General features: G+C 34.7%; 3 protein-coding genes across 4 annotated transcripts in view; all 3 read right to left on the bottom strand.

Moving 5' to 3' along the window:
* Positions 1-603: 603 nt before the first annotated feature.
* Positions 604-2,844, bottom strand: wrm2 (wurmchen 2 transmembrane micropeptide). Its single transcript, XM_085205530.1, has one exon. The coding sequence runs from the start codon at positions 2,842-2,844 to the stop codon at positions 2,668-2,670; it is 177 nt and encodes a 58-aa protein (XP_085061656.1). The 3' UTR covers positions 604-2,667.
* On the bottom strand, positions 2,667-4,166 carry wrm1 (wurmchen 1 transmembrane protein). The gene is made up of 3 exons (XM_085205529.1): positions 4,037-4,166; positions 3,584-3,800; positions 2,667-3,069 (listed from the first exon to the last, which is right to left on the bottom strand). Exons 2-3 carry the CDS (start codon positions 3,783-3,785, stop codon positions 2,846-2,848), a joined length of 426 nt encoding a protein of 141 aa, XP_085061655.1. The 5' UTR covers positions 3,786-3,800; positions 4,037-4,166; the 3' UTR covers positions 2,667-2,845.
* Positions 4,167-8,219: 4,053 nt separating this feature from the next.
* The window catches only part of Fhos (Formin homology 2 domain containing), a 57,748-nt gene continuing 45,403 nt past the window's right edge, over positions 8,220-20,564 (bottom strand). Inside the window, exons 10-21 of one of the 2 annotated variants that reach the window (XM_085205524.1) lie at positions 20,097-20,480; positions 19,695-19,979; positions 19,070-19,599; positions 18,068-18,274; positions 17,499-17,621; positions 16,926-17,183; positions 15,416-15,633; positions 15,012-15,204; positions 14,647-14,762; positions 9,887-10,002; positions 9,391-9,445; positions 8,220-9,088 (exon numbers count right to left, since the gene is read on the bottom strand). In XM_085205524.1, coding sequence (XP_085061650.1) covers positions 9,061-9,088; positions 9,391-9,445; positions 9,887-10,002; positions 14,647-14,762; positions 15,012-15,204; positions 15,416-15,633; positions 16,926-17,183; positions 17,499-17,621; positions 18,068-18,274; positions 19,070-19,599; positions 19,695-19,979; positions 20,097-20,480 — 2,513 coding nt within the window. In that variant the 3' untranslated portion in view covers positions 8,220-9,060. The remainder of the gene's footprint in view (positions 9,089-9,390; positions 9,446-9,886; positions 10,003-14,646; positions 14,763-15,011; positions 15,205-15,415; positions 15,634-16,925; positions 17,184-17,498; positions 17,622-18,067; positions 18,275-19,069; positions 19,600-19,694; positions 19,980-20,096; positions 20,481-20,564) is intronic. The other variant, XM_085205525.1, reaches the window with a different exon arrangement.

Here is a 20,564-nt window from a genome sequence, read left to right as displayed (position 1 = left end):
TATTTGATGAGATGTACGATGATCTTATTGGTTGTGGGTTCAATCCCCACTGGAAGAAATTAATTATTTATATTATATTCCCCCGATATTTTATTTATTTATTTATTATATTAATAGCCCCTGCTTAAGATTTTTTTCTATGTGGATTTTCATCATTTCATTTTCAAGGCAATTTTTTATTAAGAATCGAATATTAAATTAATTCAGCTTCACGCTTTATCCCGCACACAGCAGAGTAGGCAGGGAGAACCTTGTTTCAAGACACTCCGTTCTCCACTTTTCGCCGAATTCTGGGGACATTGCGGGAACTCGATACCATGCTTTACCCCGACACCAGAGTGAAGAAATGGAAATATAAATTTAAATAAATATTTCATTTTCACGCGTGGGGAACGTCGAACCCACTACCACTTGGTGCCCCTGTATCACGACTAGCCTCATATCAAGTTATGGACTTAATTTCGGTTTCAGTTAGATGTGCTGCCGAAAGTAATTTCACATCTAGTATTTTGTTAATTGGCATTCACCTGTTTAACATACACAAGATGTTTGAATGTAAACATAGTAATATAAACATTAAAAAAACAAAATAAAATACTCATAGAATGTTAATGTATGTATGTTTAGTTTATTCAATACCAACTGGTAACAGTTACTAATCAAAGACACTGTATCGCCATCGACACGAGAGTGGCTCTCTAATTGTGCAATCCAGTTTATCTTTATTTATAATAAGATAATTCTTACATCTATCTTAAAATTACAAACAAATAAATCAGACAATCAATGGACGGAGGGATCACCAAATTAAAGCACGTAAGTAGTGTGGAGTTCACTCTTATTATAAAAATAGTTAATTTATTATTGTCATATACTAAAAAACAGAGTAAAAAGTATACATTTTATACAATATACACCAGAAATATAATTGTTATATAATAAAAAAACATTAAATAAATTGCACACCACTTAAGTCAATACAAATTGACTTGAGATTCAAGTTTCTAATAAATGCATCTATTCCTTTCTTTTTGTCCACAGTCTTAAGATAAGATAAAATAAAAAGTCTTTATTGCATATTTACAAGGATTACAACGATTTTTAGGACATAAAATGCACAATCACTAAAAGTGATCTCTTCCAGGCAACCAATTCAAGGATAGGATACATCTAAAAGTGAGGGCAAAATATGGTGCAAAGCGTGAATAAACTTAATAAATATATATACGTCAGACCCCTGTGATTAAAATTCACATATTCGTGTATAAAGTGCTTAAAATCAACTGAACCAGCGTAATTCGTGATTTTTAGTGTTATGTGCGATTACTGAGAAGAAATCGTTCGTTTCTGCGTTGATGTGGACTGCTTTGAAAAGTTAAGATTTAATATTCGACGCGACACTAGTAAAGTAAACGAAAATAAGATAAAAGTCCTTAGTACCAGCATTGGACCCATCTTGCTATTAAAGCTAGGGATTAAAACGAAGTTGGGACATAAAAGGTTCCTACAACATTTATATATAAATATATATATATTTATTAATTTATATATATATATATATATACTAGCGGGCCCGGACGCGGCTTCGCCTGTTTAAACTGTAACAATATTTATGAAATTATTTGTAAGTTTCAATAGAATTCGTAAAAAATATAATAAATGATTATTTAATCAAAATAAAACTACTTTTGAAACTACACTTTGGTTCTATTTTAATAGAGTTCGAGTTCAATTCCTAATTTAATAGAACCAAAGAAAAGTATAAATTAATTGTAAACAGCAAATAATTACATAAAAATTAACAGTAGTTCGAAAATGTATGAAAATTTACAAAACCATCAAAGTCAACTAACTGCCCGTTCGCGTCGGTCATCCTCATACTATACCACTCGTAGGCTAGGTCATTTGGAATCAGTGACATCTCCTTAATTATTTATTATTAGAATGTTATACAGTAAACTATAATTTCAATCTTGATAAAATGCTAAAAGTGACTATTATATTTATTTTCATAAGGATGAATATCAAATTATAGAAAATACATTAATACAAAATCCCGATACATTTAAAGTAAATTCATTCGCTCAACCTTCAAAGATAAACATATACCATCGCGGACTTTTTTTAAACAATATGTAAGGGACAATATTTTTTAAAAAATTGTTTTTATGTGTTTCATAAGGTCGAGCCGGCGCGCGCCATGTTTCCGCTAAGCAAGCTCATTTTGGGTGATGTTTTCTTAAAACAACAAACTTTCAAGCAAGCAAGCCGTCGCCCAGCAACGGTAGCGTAGCGACGGTTGTTATTAACATGGCGGAATAAATTACGTGTAAAATTAATAAGTATTTTAATATGTTCATCCTAATTAATCATTAGGATGAACATATTAAAATACTTATTAATCTACATGATCAAAACCTCTATATGAGTATTTTATCACAATTAAATTGGCGGTTTGGCCCTGATTGCGTAAAAGACATACAGACAGACAGATAGAGTTATAGAGTATATATATAGATATTTCTTAGACACTCATATATATGAGTATACTTATATTTACTTCAGTATATATATACTTTAGAAGTAATATAGAAAGTAAAAAATGAGGTATCTACTAAAACAGTAAAATAAAAAACAGGACGAAAAAATTACATAATATAAAAATAATTAGGCATATGAAACTTTGTGCTCATAGGCAGCATCTTCATTCCATATCTCTGTCTCTACAAATGCAGAGTGTCGGAGCTTGCACCAGCGTGCTCCGAAACGCAGAATTAATATAATAACCATGAGGACAAATAAAGAAACAATGGCAACAGCAGGAAATATCATTAAAAAAGCCATTTTAGATGTCACTTTCCCTCTTATGTAGTTCAAGATACTCCTGGGATGAGGTCAATGGCTGTCGGGATACAGACGAGGGGATCTCGGAGTGGTGGTGGACCTCTTGGTACTCTTCACTGATGTAAGGAAAGTATTGATGCTGGAACTGGTGTTCAAGCTCAGCAAAGTCGAGGGGAGGCTGCTTGTGAGGTGTTGATGACCAAACTGACACAATCCAGCGGTTCCCTGTAAAGAGTATGGAAGTATTTTTATTTTTTTAAGATATAGTACAATAGATATAATATACAATAAAAAATTAACAGAACAGGTAATATGATGTGTATCATAAATAATTTATATACACAATATATTATATAAAACTTATTTTAAAAAGAAGTCCCGCTGAGTTTCTTGAGCTGGTTCTTCTCAGATCTAAGGCATTAACTTTAGCAAACTGGTGGTAAATGATTTGACGTTCAAAAAATGAAGCTTGTAACTTCTTATTTTGAATAACATTATCTAAATTTTAATCAATAGAAGGATATCATATCATCATCTATGGCTATCTTCATGGTGGTGGGATTACTTTTAAATTAAAGATATTGTCATTCAAATATTATAATGAACTGATATAGTAATAGTGGACAATAAATAGCAAACATTAATCTTAGTTTAGGTCATGTTAGGTCTTGTATCAGACAGGAGTGTTATAGTACATAACAGTAGCTAAGGTATAGGTATAAGTGAGGTGTAGACTCACCAGTGTGTCTATCAAGCCAGTACTCAGAATACTTTGAACAGCAGCAGACGAAATTCAAGATGAGCAGAGAGCCGAGGATGACAGAGCAGATTGCTATAGTTATATAGAACGGTGTGAAGTCACCCACTCTAGAAAGTAACGGATTTATAGACTTGTACGTCCCATTTCCTGTAAAGTAAGCGTGAGAGTCATATGCTGACATTTTTTCTATTACAACCTGCCGAAGAAAGAAATAAATGTTCAGGTGTGTGGACCTTCGAGGGGCAACTAAGACTGGCGCATGCTAATTGCAATTGCACTTATTATTGATCGATATCTCTAATTTAGGGCGTGGTAACTAGGTCAGGGAACTATCGAGATTATAGTGAGAATATTATCACAACATTAGCTAATTAAACTCTATGGCTAAACGAAAAGCTTGTCGAGGTAAATAAGATCTATAATTTATATTACCTGTGTATTTTGTTTATAAAACTACAAAATTCTTATTCAAATAGGTATAACAGTAGAAGCGTCGTCACTCGTCAGGTCACAGTTTATTGTAGGCTTGTATCCAGTGTTGCCAACCTCGGAAAAGCAAAACACGGCATAATTATGAAACTTAAAAAAACAGTAAAATACAAGAAATTCATTATAAATAATACAAGTACTTTTATATTTATAACGAAAATCAAGTTAAAATGTATATATTTAACCAAAATGTTATTAATTTTATTAAAATAATCAATTTTATCAACATTTTCAATTTCGAGGCCTTCGACGTTTACGTAGTAAAATTTTAGAGTTACGTACAAAAAACTTTATCTTTATGTTATTTCGTTGTTCATCTGTTTTTATGTCTCTCTAGACTGCTTAGTTCAAGATCGAATATTACAAATAACCAGACATACGGTCTCTTTGAGCTCAGAAAATGAAAAGTCAACGCAATAATGGCTGCTTTAGTTCGAAATTGTGTTCCAGCCATTAACGCTCACCTCCACAAAATCAAGATGTTAATTAGTATAATATATTAGTCTCATGCCTATAATGTAGGTAAGAGTCATTCGAGTGCGACAGAGTCAGTATGAAAACTGGAAAAAGATATATCTTAAATATAATAGAATTAGAGTCTATTTTTGCTGCATGTTTCAAAGTTAACTTTTCTTACTTCTCAATTTATGATTTTTTTCAAATTTCGTTAAAGCAAATTTCTAGTTTTAAAGGAGCATCACTACGAAGGATCACTACTACTACACTACGAAACTGCAGCTAAGCTTAACCTTATTAAGAAAATTTTATATAATAATAAAGTAACAAAGTGTACGGACCAAGTGTCTGTACTAGTGCTAAGAAAAAAAAGTCAGCCTAAGCAAAGCGCGAGTCGCTTATTAATCGATCAATTCAATCATTCAAATGAACGAATCATATGAACCGGTTCATTGGCACAACTGATCGAAATTGAAATGAAATGAAATGTTTGAAATGAAGTTTATTGCCAAAAATGTATGAATACAGTCACCAGATACAATGAATAAATCCTATTTATTACAGCATTCAATTAAATAATGACACTCTGGTTTTATGAACTCTGGTACCCATTGTAAGATTTAACTTGTGTTATGGGTACCAGTGCTCTTACAAATTTTTAAATGATCTAGAAATCGGTAGAACCATCAAACATCTTGTTTCCGGTTGGTTAATTATTGTATGAGAAAGTTTTCACAACGATATCAATCACGGAGATTGACCGATCGACACAAGCCTACTGTATTGTCCACTGACACTAATGACAGTTAGTGATGGTGGGTTGCTTGGGTGAGGCCGGCGGTCGTATCTCTACAGATTATAATTTTTTTTATATTTAATTGATAACAAAATTATAAAAATAATCGATTTTAACTCGCATTTATGTAATTCATTATATACAATTAATGTATTATTAGTTTTTTAAATTTACTGTATTCTATTAATCATTTGCGTTTCTGATGACATAATTATTTTAAGAGGTATAAATTCAATGATATTTTATAATTTACTGGTAAAATCGATAAGTACAAGTAAATTACAATGAGTAGGTAATATTGATCGGTAGTTGATTTATAGATGTAACTTAAGCTTAGCTTTGTATTTTTAAAGCTCAGCTTCACGCTGTATCCCGCACAGCAGGCAGGCCCGCCGCTAGCTGTTTGACCGCCCGCGTGCAATACTGATTATGCCGCCCTACCTACATAAATGAGTTTTGTTAAATAAGGCTATTTAATAGTTTCCATTATGGTGGGAAAAAAACAAATAAAAGTTAAGAAAATACCTACCAAATGAAGACTATGAGCCAAGGATGTGATTTGAAATGCGCGGTGTTTGATTTGTTTTCCTGGCATATTAGAACCATTATCATAACATTGACCGCATACATTTTGAATGTTCAGATTTAATTGTGAAAATAAATCCAAAAAAAAAATTATTTACCTTCGCCTATGAAGCTAGTAATAATCAACCAACGGAATTTTCACATATCTCATTACCGGTTTTATTATTTAAAAGAACATAAAACTGTAGAACTGTAATTTATTCTATGTGACGAACATCTGATGTGCAGTCCAACAGAATGCAGGTATATTTTGATTTTCTGTCTTTGTTCAATATATTTTTGAGGTATTTTAGTGTACGTGACCGACTAAAAGGGCAGCAATGGCAAAAGTGACCCTGGTCTGGGCATCTTTGTGCAATGATCGAAAAGGTATCACATGGAATTTGGCATTTATAGCCAAAAGTTATGAATTTAATTTTTTCAGTATTTAGCGTGAATATGTTGCATGATCACCAATTGATTATCGTAATCAATTAAAGAACTCAAAAAAAACTATTAAAATAAAAGAGTGTATGTTTGAAATAGAATACTTGTACTTATAAGAAAAAAAAACTGTTTTTTTCAAGTATTTTTAAAAGTTATCATCTTCATCGATGTGTTAAGGGGTAATAAAAAGAGAAAAAGTCAGAGAGGAATAGAAATACGGAGAGAGGAATATAGGCAAGCCTTAGCTACATTAAACTTTATCGATTCATTTTTATTACTTCGGCTTGTGGAATTCGTCAGATTATATATTTTTCGTAATCTTTGAATGATTCTCTCCAAAATAAAAAAAGAATTAGCCACCCTCGAGAATGTCGAGATAACGTTAAAGTTTTTTTTACAACTTCGTACCCCTCCCCCTCTTTTGCGTCACTCTCAAGTTGTCAGATTAGTGGAATATACACGATTGAGCAAGTAACTAACTTACCCTACCTTAATCTGATGCACTTGAGAATGTCAGATGATCAACTTTTTTTAATAATCTGATCCTTTATCCTAGACGCGCGGCCATGTATATGGAGCTCATATTTGGTGGAAGTACGTAACCAAGTACAAGGAATCCCCAGCATCTTAATTTAATTTGCCGCCCATTGGACGTGCCGCCCGCGTTCCGTGCACGCCTTGCTCGCCCGCTTATGGTGGGCCTGACAGCAGGGTAGGCAGAGGGAACGTGTTTGCATTTTGAGCGGCGAAACTCAACGCTGAACTGTTGCCTTGGTGCCAGAGCCAAAAAGTTAAATGAATTAAGAAATAATAATCCCTTGAGTGGAGATCGAACCCACAGTCGCTACAGTCACGTCCTTGTGTCCTGGTCCTGGCTTCAACATAATACTCTAGTCGCTGTATGCTTCTTATAGAATCTTTTCTTCTAGAATGTCATCTTTCATACAGTCTAGTACTCGTTTCTTTCCTGTACCCGGACGAATATTGAGATACCCCCTAGCTTATTATATATTTATTAGTTAAAACCACACTAGATTTAGATTATAAATATATATCTTGCACATAGATTGGTGCAAGTGGTCCCTACGGCTAACACTGTAGGCGGCGGCGGCTAGGCGAGCTTGGAGCGGCGCGGCGACAACGACAAGAGTCGAACAATGTCGTAACTAAAATGAGTGACATCATCAATATTAATTACAAAGAAAAATCCTTTATCCTTTATGTACAAGATTGTTATCTTGGATATAGCTAAAGAAAAGTTTGCATAAGTAGAATGAAGCTTAATAAATAAGATCGTCGATCGTCGAAGTCTATGATGTCATCACTGATTTCCTACCAATTGAATATTTTAAGCGTTTCTAAATATAATAAATATATTTATTAATGCATATCGATTGTATATTACTGTGGTAGTATACTACTCTGATTTTTAAATTTTTTTTATTGGCATAGAATCTGTCCAAAGACTTCCTCATTTATTTTGCATCTTCAACGAAATTGTTATATTTTAACAATAATGTAGGAACTAACAGTCGTAGCAAGGAGGAAGGAGGAAGAAACTAGACAGCAAACAACTTGAAAAAATGTAAATCAGTAAAGCCGGGCGCAGTAGGAAAACTGCTCTGACTGCTGCTGTCTGACTACAGCTACTAATTTTATGATGGTTGGTTGTGGGGTAATGTCCCACTATTTACTTTGAGGATCCGACTCTCGTTGGTTGGCTGGTCGTCCACCACGCAACATTCAGCATCGGGCGGTGCGGGGTGCATGGGGTGTTCCCTCTCCATGAAGTTAACACATTTGTCTACACTAAAAATTATATATAAAAAAGGTTTCTTGGAAAAATAAATAAAACAAAATGAATTCTCTATTTATGCATGATATATTTACAATTACAATAAATACACAAAATCGAGATAACACAAGAGTCGTTCCACATGACAGGTGCGACGTGCAGGTGCAGGTGGAAGTCAGCAAACCTGTCGCCTGTCGGTACACTCAACGTACACTAATACAAGCATTTACAGATTTAGACTCTACTCATTATTTAAATTCTATGTACACAATTTATTAAAAACACAAAAGCAATATTTTTATTTTTACTAAAACAACATGAGCTGGCCGACGCATTTTTAATGACACATAAAAGGTAAAAGGTTTTAGCAAAAACACAGGAATTATACCTACTATACTGTATTAACTGTTAATGTATCATCAGATCTACGTTATCATTAGTTTACTTTTACTGTGACACCTAGAGACGGTAATTAGCATTTAATCGTTGTTTTTACCAGGTTCATATTAAATACTACGAGTAAATGACGTCTCCGAGCGCTCAAGTAGGTACTTATAAACGATCTGCCAATTACTATTTTAGTTTTAAATGCAAATCTTCTAACTTGTCCTATTTTAAGTGAAGTTTTAAAATACATATTTAAAGTGTAGTTCTCACGTATTTTTAAATTGATACTGCGATATTTGAACTTAAGGCTATAGGTATCTCTAAAATTTTTTTATTCTAATAAAACTCAGTTCATTCACTAAAACCCCTTTGTGCGAGTCTATATAATATCGGTAATGAAATAAATGAATAAATTTAAATGCGTTTTCCAATATGTAATTGACAAATCATTGAATTCTTTCAAGGTTTTCTTGATATTTGTGTTAGGTACTTAGTATACAGCTGTTGCAATTATCATAATGACTAAGACTGTTGTATTCCCTCCTCCCTCCTGGAACAAATGAGAACATGCTTAAATAACTTTACTACTAGACAGAGAGCACCCAGTGTCAAGTGTCAAGATATTGCGTGTTGATGAAATCAAATATTAATATATTATATATATTACCTCGAGTGGGAATCGAACCCGCAACCTCATCAGTCATCAGTCGCAATTAAAGTGGCACGCTTATTGCCCTGCGCCACGACTGACCTCTACTATTTTTATAGTAGATTTTCAATATTTTCTATTTTTTATTATAATAAAAAAACATATATAATATATTTTAACAGTTCTGCGTAAAGTATACACACCCGTTGGTAGTCTGGTTGCCGGACCACGAGTGATGACCGTCCAGCGTTCTGTTTACTGCAAATCAATATCTCTCTTTGTATCTCTCATAACAACATTTGTAGGAATAACAAGCACATACTAGTCTAGGTACGATGCAGGGTTGTCAATTATCGCTATTTGCTTTTATATACAAACCCAACCCTATCTCATCTATATATATAAAATCGAGAGGCACAAGGGTCTGACTGTAACGCGACGATTGTGGGTTTCAAGTATATATAATTTACTATGTACATATTGTACAGAGGTAAGAGTCCAATTATATATTTTCAAATATTATTGTATTTGTACATATTATGCACGTACGAGTCTATGGATATTTCGCCTCGCCCGTATAGGTTTAGTCAGTCGCTTGCAGTGTAGAGTGTATCCCGGACAGGCCGCCACGCAGGTCATAGCAAAAGCATTAAATGATACCTGTATTACCTACTTATATAGTGTTTGCACATGACTCACGGTTCATCCTGTCAGCGAGGCGGTTACGTCGGCGCTCACGCTGCGCGGTGCGTCGTGTGCTCGTCGCCGCGCGTACTAAGTTCACCAGTAACTCGTCTTCGTCAGCTTCTTCACCACTGTTCACATTTTTTTATAATAAGTATGGACTTGAACGATTTTCAAGGAGCGCTACGTGAATTATTTTGTATGTTTCCCAAAAAAGTAATTTTCAGCCCTAAGTACGCTTTTAAAGAATATGCATATTTTGCTATTTTTTTGAGAATGTCAATCAATTGAATTTTAATAAATATTTTTTCATTTACTTAAAAAATATAACTACATAGCTCAATCTATTGTTTGGTTTTTTAGGATTCCATAGCTCATATTGAAGGAAAGAAATTGAAGAGAAAGAAAATTTGTAGGTGTTTCATACAGACATTATGACACGAATGGATGAAAAATTAGTTCCTTTTAAAATAGAAATGCAGGAACTAAGGTCAGAAAATGAGAAGTTAAGGGAAAAGATATATAATCTGGAAAAACACAAACGACTAAGCAACTTAATTTTATACGGAGTGAAAGAAACAGAAACATCGACTATCAATCTCATCGAAATTATCAAAAAGAAATTTAAAGATGATCTAAATATAACTTTCGAGGACAGGGACGTAAATATGGTCAACAGAATTGGCAAAAATAACACTGTCAATGGTGGGGAAAGGCCAATCCTCCTGTCATTCGTTAACCTCTGGAAGAAAAACGAAATAGTCGCGAATAAAAAGAAATTTAAAAACATGTATGTATCTGAAGACTACCCGAAAGAAATCCTCGACACGAGAAAGAAACTAATACCACAACTGGAAGAAGAAAGGAAGAAAGGCAACTATGCATTCTTAAACTATGACAAACTAGTCATCAAAAAGGGGAAACCAGGTAACGAGAAACGAAAAAGAGAACCTTCAACCTCGCCCAAGGCAATAGAACACCATCACAAACATCAATTACTAGCAAAAGCAAATCGCAAAAATGCTTTCGACGTAATGAGGAACAGAAGCAACTCTCTACCATCTGCGAACTTGCCAACTATTCAGAAAGCATAGGATATTGTCATCAGCCACCGGAACAAAACTTTATACAATCAAGAACTTAAAGATAACAGAAACGAAACATTCCCCAACCCGACTTGTCCTCGCGGGGAATTAGACTACAACCCTCCACCAAATATAAATACAAAAATGGATCAAAATATAAAACAAACCCTCAAAATTTGCACTTATAATGTAAGAACACTTGCATCTACAGAACGATTCCTAGAATTAACTAATGCCTTAAAAAGTATTAACTGGGACATTGTAGGTCTCGCAGAAACCCGAAAAATGGGATGTAAAATCGAAGAATACAGCGACCTTATCTTTTGCTATATCGGCGAAACTAAAGGACTACATGGAGTGGGATTTATAATCAAGAAAAAATATAAAAACAACATCACCAACTTTATAGGAATTTCTGAAAGAGTAGCATTATTACAAGTTAAATTTGAGTGTTTCTCCTTATCAATCATTCAAGCATATTCACCGACAGGGAGATCAACAGAAGAAGAAATTGAAACATTCTACAAAGACATTGAATATGCTCATACTAAGACAGAAGGAAAGGTGATAGTCATGGGAGATTTCAATGCAAAGATAGGTTGTCCAAAAACAAATAACTATCCAGTAATGGGAAAACACGGTTATGGAGTGCGGAACGAAAGAAGAGAACGTCTCTTAAACTATGCTTACCAACACAAATTATCAATAATGAACACATTCTTCAAAAAGAAAGAGAGCCGTAGATGGACATGGTTATCACCCGACCAAAAAACTAAAAACGAAATAGATTTTATACTGATAAACCATCATAAACTTGTAACAAATTTAAATTTGCTTCCGACCACAGATTAGTGAGAGCAACTTTGCTTTTAAATCACCCAATTAAGAGCAGAAAAACCTACACAACACCACCTACTATTCCCAAGACAGAAACAGAAATCAAAGAATACATCAAAAATTTACGATTATACACAGAAAGCATAGAAACAAATTGTATTGATATTCAAACATATTATAATATCCTAGAAAGAGGCATGACTGAGAGCTTAAAATACAAATCCAGGGCACATCCTTATCAACGTAATATTCTCACTGAAGACACAATCCAACTTATAGAAAGGCGTACGGAGCTACTAAAAACAAAGAACAAAACCAAAAACATGAAAGATGGACTTAGCAGAATTTACAAAGAAACCAATAGGTCAATCCGTAAGGACTACAATAATTACAGATACGAGATCATCTCAAAGAGCATCAAGAATTCTAGAAGTGCCAAAAAGGCATATAAATCTTTAACAACACACAAGTCATGGATTCAAAAACTCGAAAATAATTCACAAGAAACAAAATCAAGAGAAGATGTAATAAACCAGGCAACAAACTACTTCAAAAAATTATACAAGCAACAAAATGACATTGAAGTGAAAGCGCAAACGAGTCAAATGGAAGTAATGGATACAATCAGAAAGCTGAAGGATGATAAGAGTCCTGGACCAGATGGAGTTTGCAATGAGGCCCTAAAAATAGGAGCACCTATTTTAACACGCCATTTCACTCAATTGTTCAATATGATACTAGAAAAAGAAGAAGTGCCAAAACAATGGTGTACATCAGACATAATTTTACTTTTCAAAAAAGGAAACTCCTTGGACATTGGGAACTATAGACCAATAAGTTTGCTGGCAAGCACATACAAACTATTCTCATCAATAATTCTTAGAAGGATATCCGACGATATTGATAGGCAGCAACCAAGGGAACATGCAGGATTCAGAGCAGGTTTTAGCACGGTGGACCACATACAGACACTAGAACAGATCATAGAAAAATACAGAGAATATAATAGGTCTCTGTATGTGGCCTTTATTGACTATAGCAAAGCTTTTGACAGCATCAGCCACTGCTCAATTTGGAATGCACTACGACAATCAAATATTAACTCTAAATACATCAATATTTTGAAATATATTTATACAAATAGTACGAGCAGAGTTAAGTTAGAAACTAGAGGAGACGAAATAAACATAGAACGAGGAGTAAGACAGGGAGACCCTCTCTCCCCAAAGCTGTTTATAGTGGTGCTTGAGAATATTTTTCAAAAACTAAACTGGAAAAAGAAGGGAGTGTACATAAATGGTCAATATCTAAACCATCTAAGGTTCGCTGATGATATTGCCGTAATCGCTGAAACTGCTAAAGACCTAGAAGAAATGATGAGATCGCTGGACGACGAAAGCTCAAAAATTGGCCTAGAAATGAATATAAATAAAACCAAGATATCAACCAATAATCGCGAACGCGCGATAGCAATAAAAGGTCACAATATAGAATACGTCAGCGAATACATCTACTTGGGTAAGCGAATATCATTCAAAACATCAAGCAACGAAGAAGAATTAACTAGAAGAATCAATACAACCTGGAAAAAATACTGGGCACTAAGAGAAATTTTAAAAGGGAACTATAGCTTGCATATGAAAAGGACAATATTTGATACGTGTCTATTACCTTGCTTGTTGTATGGTTGTCAAACATGGACATATACGAACAAAATAAAACAACGAATCAAATGCAGTCAAACAGCAATGGAAAGGAGCATGTTAAAAATTAGAAGAATTCATAAAATAAGGAACGAAAATATCCGTCAAAGAACTAAGCTCACAGATGCTCTCAGGCACGCACTCTCGCTTAAGTGGACATGGGCAGGACACATCTCACGGTACCAAGACAGAAGATGGACTATTGAAACCACTCGATGGAAAGGACCAGTGGGAAAAAGGAATGTTGGCCGACCATTACGACGGTGGGCTGATGACATAGCAGACGTCGTAGGAGATGACTGGATAAATTCAGGCAGGGACAGAGAACTATGGAGCAGGATGGAGGAGGCCTTTACCCAAAAAGGGGTTCAAATCTACAATAATATTAGTATTAATTAAGTAAACGATAATACTAACCTTCTTAAATTTAATTTAATTAATTTAAAAAAAATATATATACTAACAAACATAGCAAACACTGTAAGAGAGATTTGAAATAAATGGCTTTATTATTATTATTATCATACAGACTTATATTTATAATTAATTAAGTATAGAAAGAGTGCAAACGCCTGTTATCTAAAGTTTATCAACTTTATTCACCGCATAATCAACACCTACAAGCATTTCCCGTAGGCTTACAATTAAACTAATTTTGGCAAGACAAATTCTAGTACAAATAATGAAAAAAGTAATTTATATTACAGATAAAAACTACAAAATTATTTATAATAGCAAATATGCAAATATTCAGTCGTTTTGTTTGAAATGAAAACAAACTTAACTTTGTAATTTATTAAAAGCTAAAGCTTTTGCGGAGTAAACTTCCTGTTGACCTTCAATCCTGAAACTTTGATGGACGAGTCCGACTCGCACTTGACCGGTTCTTTAACATCGCTATCAAATTTTAATATGAAGTTTTTTAATTAATTGTTCAATACAATTACTCATTTATGGTTACCTCAGCTTATAATATGTAGGTTTGTATTTATAATTCATATTTGTGTGTGAATTTTTATAGCATTACGTTACATTCTATAAATAGCAGGAAACCGTCTTCCATGCACCCCCAAATTTTCGGGACTTTACGTGTTGACTGACGAAAGTCAACACCACCACGGCCTCTCGTGTGTAGTATATATTAACTTACTTGCTTGGTTTCGATGGTTTCCGTCTCCCGACACAGACAGTGTCGGGTCTGCTCTTCAGGAGCTCCTTCAGTGCGCTGTCAGCCGTCGCGTCACATTTGTTTGCGTAGTTGCCCACCTGTATATGTACATATCTTTATCTCAAATGTAGGTATTTACCTTTAATATGAATATTTGTATTTTTTACATAATATTAGAATATAAAAAATATTTTGGTCTCTTGTTAACATTACTGTCAAACAATATTTAATTTAACTTTTATATTGAGATAATATTATGACAAAGTATTAATTTAATATCACCATTAATATTCCATGCCATTTGAGAATATACTAATATCAACAATCATCATTCATAACATACTAACATCAATTATCATCTTCCCCCTGGTCTTATTCCGTTCTCTATGATTAGCTCTCTTCTCCAACTGCTGAAGGACCCTCTCCCTTGTGGTTCTGAACTCGAGGGCGAACTCCGCTATCACTTTCAACAGGTCAGAAGGTTTTGTCTTGGTAGTGTCCGATGTTGGCACTCCGAGGTAGAGGAGGAACTTGATATATCTGGAAAAAATATTATTCTAGTATCAGGGTCAATTGGACATAAGGGTCAGTTGAACATAATTTCGCTTTGCCGCAATTTTGCTATATTATATAGTTCGTTCACAATGCTCGCCCAGTTTTGTTAAAACAAATACAATTACATACAAAGTAGCGTTACTAGATGCAATGCTATTATAATTACATGAAACTTACCTAATTTATATTTTCTTACCTGCTCATAACCCTTTTCTTGACAATGCTCAATAAAATAATTCTTTCCGCTGCATCTGTTAGGAATTCGTTCATTTTAGTTTTGAACATTTGGGAGCCGTCGTGCTTCGCAACCCTCTTCATGTGGTCCCATGACGCTTTGCAATCGGCTTCTAGTTTCGACAGGTTTGAACTAAGGATATCGAAGTCTACTTTAGATGCTCGTATCACTGGACCAACCTGGTGAAGAAGTGGCTGCTTTTATTTCATTTTATATGTAAGTAATGTCGCTCTAAATATACAAATGTTTAATTAAGTGTTCTTAAGAAAAAGCCAACCAAGCGCAAGTGAGACTCGGTCACAGAGGGTTCTGTACCAATTTCAGGACTGTGCGTGGAAAACATCTGAGGTTTTGATGATGCGACAAATAAAGTTAATACTCATAACCTACACTTGTTCAGTATAAAATTAACTAATAAATGACTTATAATTTTCCTAGTTTTTTCTTTATTTGTATTGTAAGAATAAATTTCATAACTACGGCCTAGGCCTACGGGAAGTACATTACTGCGCGCACACAACACTACAAATCTATATCTCTATCTCTATCTACCATTGAGTAGTTTCAGTTAGAATAACTCTTTTACAAAGTATCTATTTCGTCGATCGAATAATCAAATCAAATCAGCTTCACAGTGTATCCCGCACACAGCAGGATAGGCAGAGGGAACCTAGTGTTAAGGCACTATGTTTAGTGGGGGGACACTATGTTCCCCATTTTTTGCCAAAGTCTGGAGGCATTGCGTGTTGAGTGGCAGAACTCAACGCTGTGCTTTGTTTCGACACCAGAGGAAAAAAATGAAAATATAAATTTGAATAAATATTTCATTTCCCCGAGTGGGAATCGAACTCACCACCAGTCGCCTGTACAGTCACACTTTGTGCCCCTGCGCCACGATGGCCTCAGTAGGCAATTTAAGTCTTTTGGTAATCTATTTGATTATGCTCGTAAAATGGAATTTAGGTAGATGGTAAGTACGCGTGCACGGCAAGCGCAGTTTTTCCCGCGTAAACTCCGATCCCGGTACTAAATCTTGAAATTTCGGTGTTTTATTAGTATTTTTATTAAGGAGCCGATTGTAATAAAATAAACCCTAGATGTTAACGGAAGCTTGTCAGAATCTAATAGTGAAAACCGCATCTAAATCGTTCTCGCAATTCTGAGATTAGCGATATCAAATGCACAGACAAACCGTCAAAAATACTAAAAATGATTGTTTTGGGTTCTATTACTTTAATAAAGGTTCCCAATAACATTTTTTAAAAATATTTTCCACGTACAGACACCAAGAGGGTCTTCCAGGGGTCCATTATCCATCGCATCGCACAGTTTTCAAGACTTTGCCTGTTAATTGGCAATAATTAATTCCCATGAGTGAGAATAGAATCCACAATCGTCTCGTTTAGTCGGAAGCTGTGTCACGTGTCTTTTCTTTCCAATAGTAGTACTTACATAAATACGTAAAGCTTACCTCACTAAAGAAGTCCGTAGTATCCGGAAACTTTTCTATAATCATTTCGCAAATATGATATAATAGCGGATGTTTGTGCACAGTGTCCTTCACTTCCATCACTTTTGCCAAGTATTCTAAACGGAATCCTTTAACTGCGGTCCCGTTTAAAAAGGACCCAACGGAGCGGAGAGTTGAGAGAATGACCTTAAATGTCTTATTTACTTTGAGCAACTCTATACCTTGTTTTAAGTCCATAAGTGGTTCTGCTATTTCTTTCTGTAATGATTGGAACATGATGTTTAAAAATTAAATTAAATCAGCTTCACGCTGCTTCCCGCACACAACAGGGTAGGTACCCTTTTCCCACTTTTTGCTGATAATATATAATAATTCATTGTCTGGAGTGCCCTTGTGCCCTTGCGCCACATTGGTATGTTGGGAATAAAGAGAATCACTTAAAATTGGAAATGTATCAAAGTTATGTATAAAGTCATAATGTTATTATTTAATTCATTAATTAATACTTATATTGTGGGATAAGCTTGGAGCTTGTAGCACCTGAAATAAAATAACGTTAGTATACAAACGTACCTCGAGATTATCAAAATCGAGTTTGAATACCCAAAGCTTGAGACGTGAAGGTAACTCATTGATGGATGCCAGCGTCAGGAGGAACTGCTCCGCGCTTCCTAAAGGTAAGTCGGGGTTTGCGAACTAAAACGAAAAGTATACATGGACTTAAGACAATTCAATGAAATTTATACATTCCGGGACTGAGCACTCTAAATAATAGAATTAGGTACAGCACGAGTCATGGCCGCGGAAAGGAAATAATCAAATGTTCGCAGCCATCTACAGCAAGATCGATGAACAAGAGATCTTTACTTATTAAGTACATTTTTAATATGAGATATTTATGAGCTTTGAATTCATATTTGGGTTCAATGATTCAATTTGCTTTGAGAGCTTCACTTGAAAAAATATATAGGACAAATGACAGTTGTTAGTTCGATTTCCACTTAGGGGAACAAATTATTTACATTACCTCGCGCTGGTAACAAAACAAAGCGAAAGGAAAAAGGGGAGCGGAGAGTCTTAATAATAGATTCAATCTGCCTCGTCCGATGTCTGTGACGTACTGAGTGGTATATTTTTCTCACCTGTGCTTCCTGTATCTTTAATTTCTCCTCCTGCGTTGGCAGCATTGTCAATAACTTTTCTATTCCTTCCCTTCCTATGACGGTGGCGTCCATTTTCATGATGGCAACCTTTATAGTCTGTGGTGTGGGAAGCTTCTTCATGGCGATACTTATTGCGTTCGAACGTTTCGTATCTAATATTAAATTTCTTTTTGGTTCCATCAATTTCTGTTGTGGAGTAAAAATATCACAATGTATTAAATGATTTTTTAGTTTAACAATAATTTGAACTGTTACAATTATTTATGACTAGCGGCCCGCCCGTGGCTTCGCCTGCGTGAACTACGTTATTATTAATTTCTGTCTCCATGAGTACCTACGTCCTATAAGTGACGACCATACAAAATTTGAGACTCCTAGCATTTGTAGTAACGAAGTTTCATACAAACTGTCAACCCCAAAAAAAACCCCTTAGAAGTCGAACATTGCAAATTCCCGTCTTAGCGACCACTTACGTCCTATAAGTAACTCGTATGCAAAATTTGAGATTTCTAGCACATGTAGTTTCTGAGATTTCGTGATGAGTGAGTGACCTTTCGATTTTATATTGAAGTCTTTTCAAAGCCTAAGCAGGAATGTAAGTTAATTTATAACTTTGTTATAGCACATCCATAAAAGTGTTTCATATGGTATTTAATGTCGCTTATAAAATAAATTTGTAAAAATATTTCACAGTTTACAGCCCTAAAACTTTTATATGAAAATAAAAATCCTCTGAAAATAAGTAGATATCATTTTAAAATATTCATATTAAAATATACTCACTTCCTGTAGTGTTCAGCAGCATAATATATGAAAAAGACAAAATATTTGATCAATTAAGTTATTAGTAAAATAAAAAAAAGTTTATTATGAAAAGAAATAATTACATAATACTTAAAAAAATATAATTTTATCATACAATCTTACTTTATTATTCATTCTTTATTATACATTAAGATATAATAACAAAAAATGGATTACTACCTTTAAAACTAGATCATTAGTTCTAGCTTCGAACAGATGTTCTAGCGTATTAGTATCCAGACTGATTTCAGGTAAATCATCCCATATAAAACCCCCCACTTTGGGTCTCACCGGCGGTGGTGTAGGGTTCTCTTGTATCTCCCGCCAAAACAACTTAACCGTTTTCTTATTTTTTTTCAACGTCGCAGACTTTTCTGTTGGAGAATCCGTTATTGACGTTGAAGAAATGGAAGATAAGTTTTTCGGTAAGCTAAAGAAACTACTAGAAGGCATAGGGGGAGGGATTCCAGGTAACATACCGGGGGGAGGGGGAGGAAGTGTGGGGGGAGGAGGGGGCAGGGAACAGGCACCAGCCGATTCTGTTTCATCATCAGAGTCGTATCGTAAGTCGGAGAAATCTAGATCGCATAAGTGGAAATCGCGATTCTTGCAACTCTTCTTTAGCTCTTCCCAATGGAGGTCGTTCTCTGACGCTTTCAACTCGATTGTCTTTGGACTTTTCTCCATCGATGGACTTTTGACTATTTCTGTAGGAATTACATTATTATATTACAATATAGTTAGTCTACCATGAATATAATATATATTTATTCAATATATTATTTATTAATATTAATGTTACCTTTTGACTTAGATTTGGCTAATTCTTCTTTGGCTTTAGAAACAATACCCGCCATTTCGGAGACCCGAATAGGTTTCTCCTCGGTGGGGCTCACAGTACTTGTGAGTCTTTGAGTGAGATCCTTGATAATGTGTTCACGATTCAACAGAATCTCTCTGTCGTCTTTGGGTTCAGGAGAGAAGTCCAATTGTCTCGCAATGGACAGAGTGTCTGTCGCACTTGCACTATGGCCTAATGACCCACCCTGCATTCTCTGTTTTATTCCAGTGGTATATCGATGATATCCTAAAGTAACAAAATAAATTAATAAGTACGCAAATCCTATATACAGAACAAGTTAAAAAAAATAAAAAGGAAAGCGCTCAAATGAATGCTCAATTAGTGTGTTAGCAAGACACAAACCGTTCATCAAAACGTCTGGCAGATTAGTTTTCCTGTACTTCTCGTCTTCTTGTTCCTTGATATCGTTGGAATTGTAGACGACTGTACCATTAGTTCCGTTAATCCCATTAGTTCCGTTGGTACCATTCGTGTATTTATGTATAGGCGTACTGGAGAATATGCCATAGCTTTTATTCGACCAGTCATTCTTTTCCAGTAAGCCATTGGTAATATTAAGTAATTCCTTTTGCTGCGTTATATGATGGGCTTGTCTGGCATATCTATCTCTTCTTCTCTTTAATGCTGTACTTAATTCTTTATTCTCTTTTGTGTCTAATATAGAAGGTAATGATTGTCGGGAACTAAGTCTGTCTGGCTCCGTCTCAGGAGTGACCGGTGTACTCACTGACGATTGTTAGTCAAATGCGGCAATTAAGGCGTTGCGTTGAAGCAAATGAAAAATATAAAGAAATACACAAAAATAAAATA

This window comes from Heliconius melpomene, chromosome 21 (genome assembly GCF_056956725.1).
Source record: "Heliconius melpomene rosina isolate 202511_hmr_F chromosome 21, ASM5695672v1, whole genome shotgun sequence".
Classification (NCBI taxonomy): domain Eukaryota; kingdom Metazoa; phylum Arthropoda; class Insecta; order Lepidoptera; family Nymphalidae; genus Heliconius; species Heliconius melpomene.
The sequence above is the reverse complement of the archived record's forward strand: the minus strand, read 5'-3'. Positions and strand labels throughout refer to the sequence as shown.

Coding starts and splice junctions, on each gene's coding strand:
- wrm2 (XM_085205530.1), bottom strand. CDS start 2,844: ATGGCTTTTTTAATGATATTTCCTGCTGTTGCCATTGTTTCTTTATTT.
- wrm1 (XM_085205529.1), bottom strand. CDS start 3,785: ATGTCAGCATATGACTCTCACGCTTACTTTACAGGAAATGGGACGTAC. Junction 3,070..3,583: donor CTGGCTTGATAGACACACTG/GTGAGTCTACAC, acceptor TACTCTTTACAG/GGAACCGCTGGATTGTGTCA.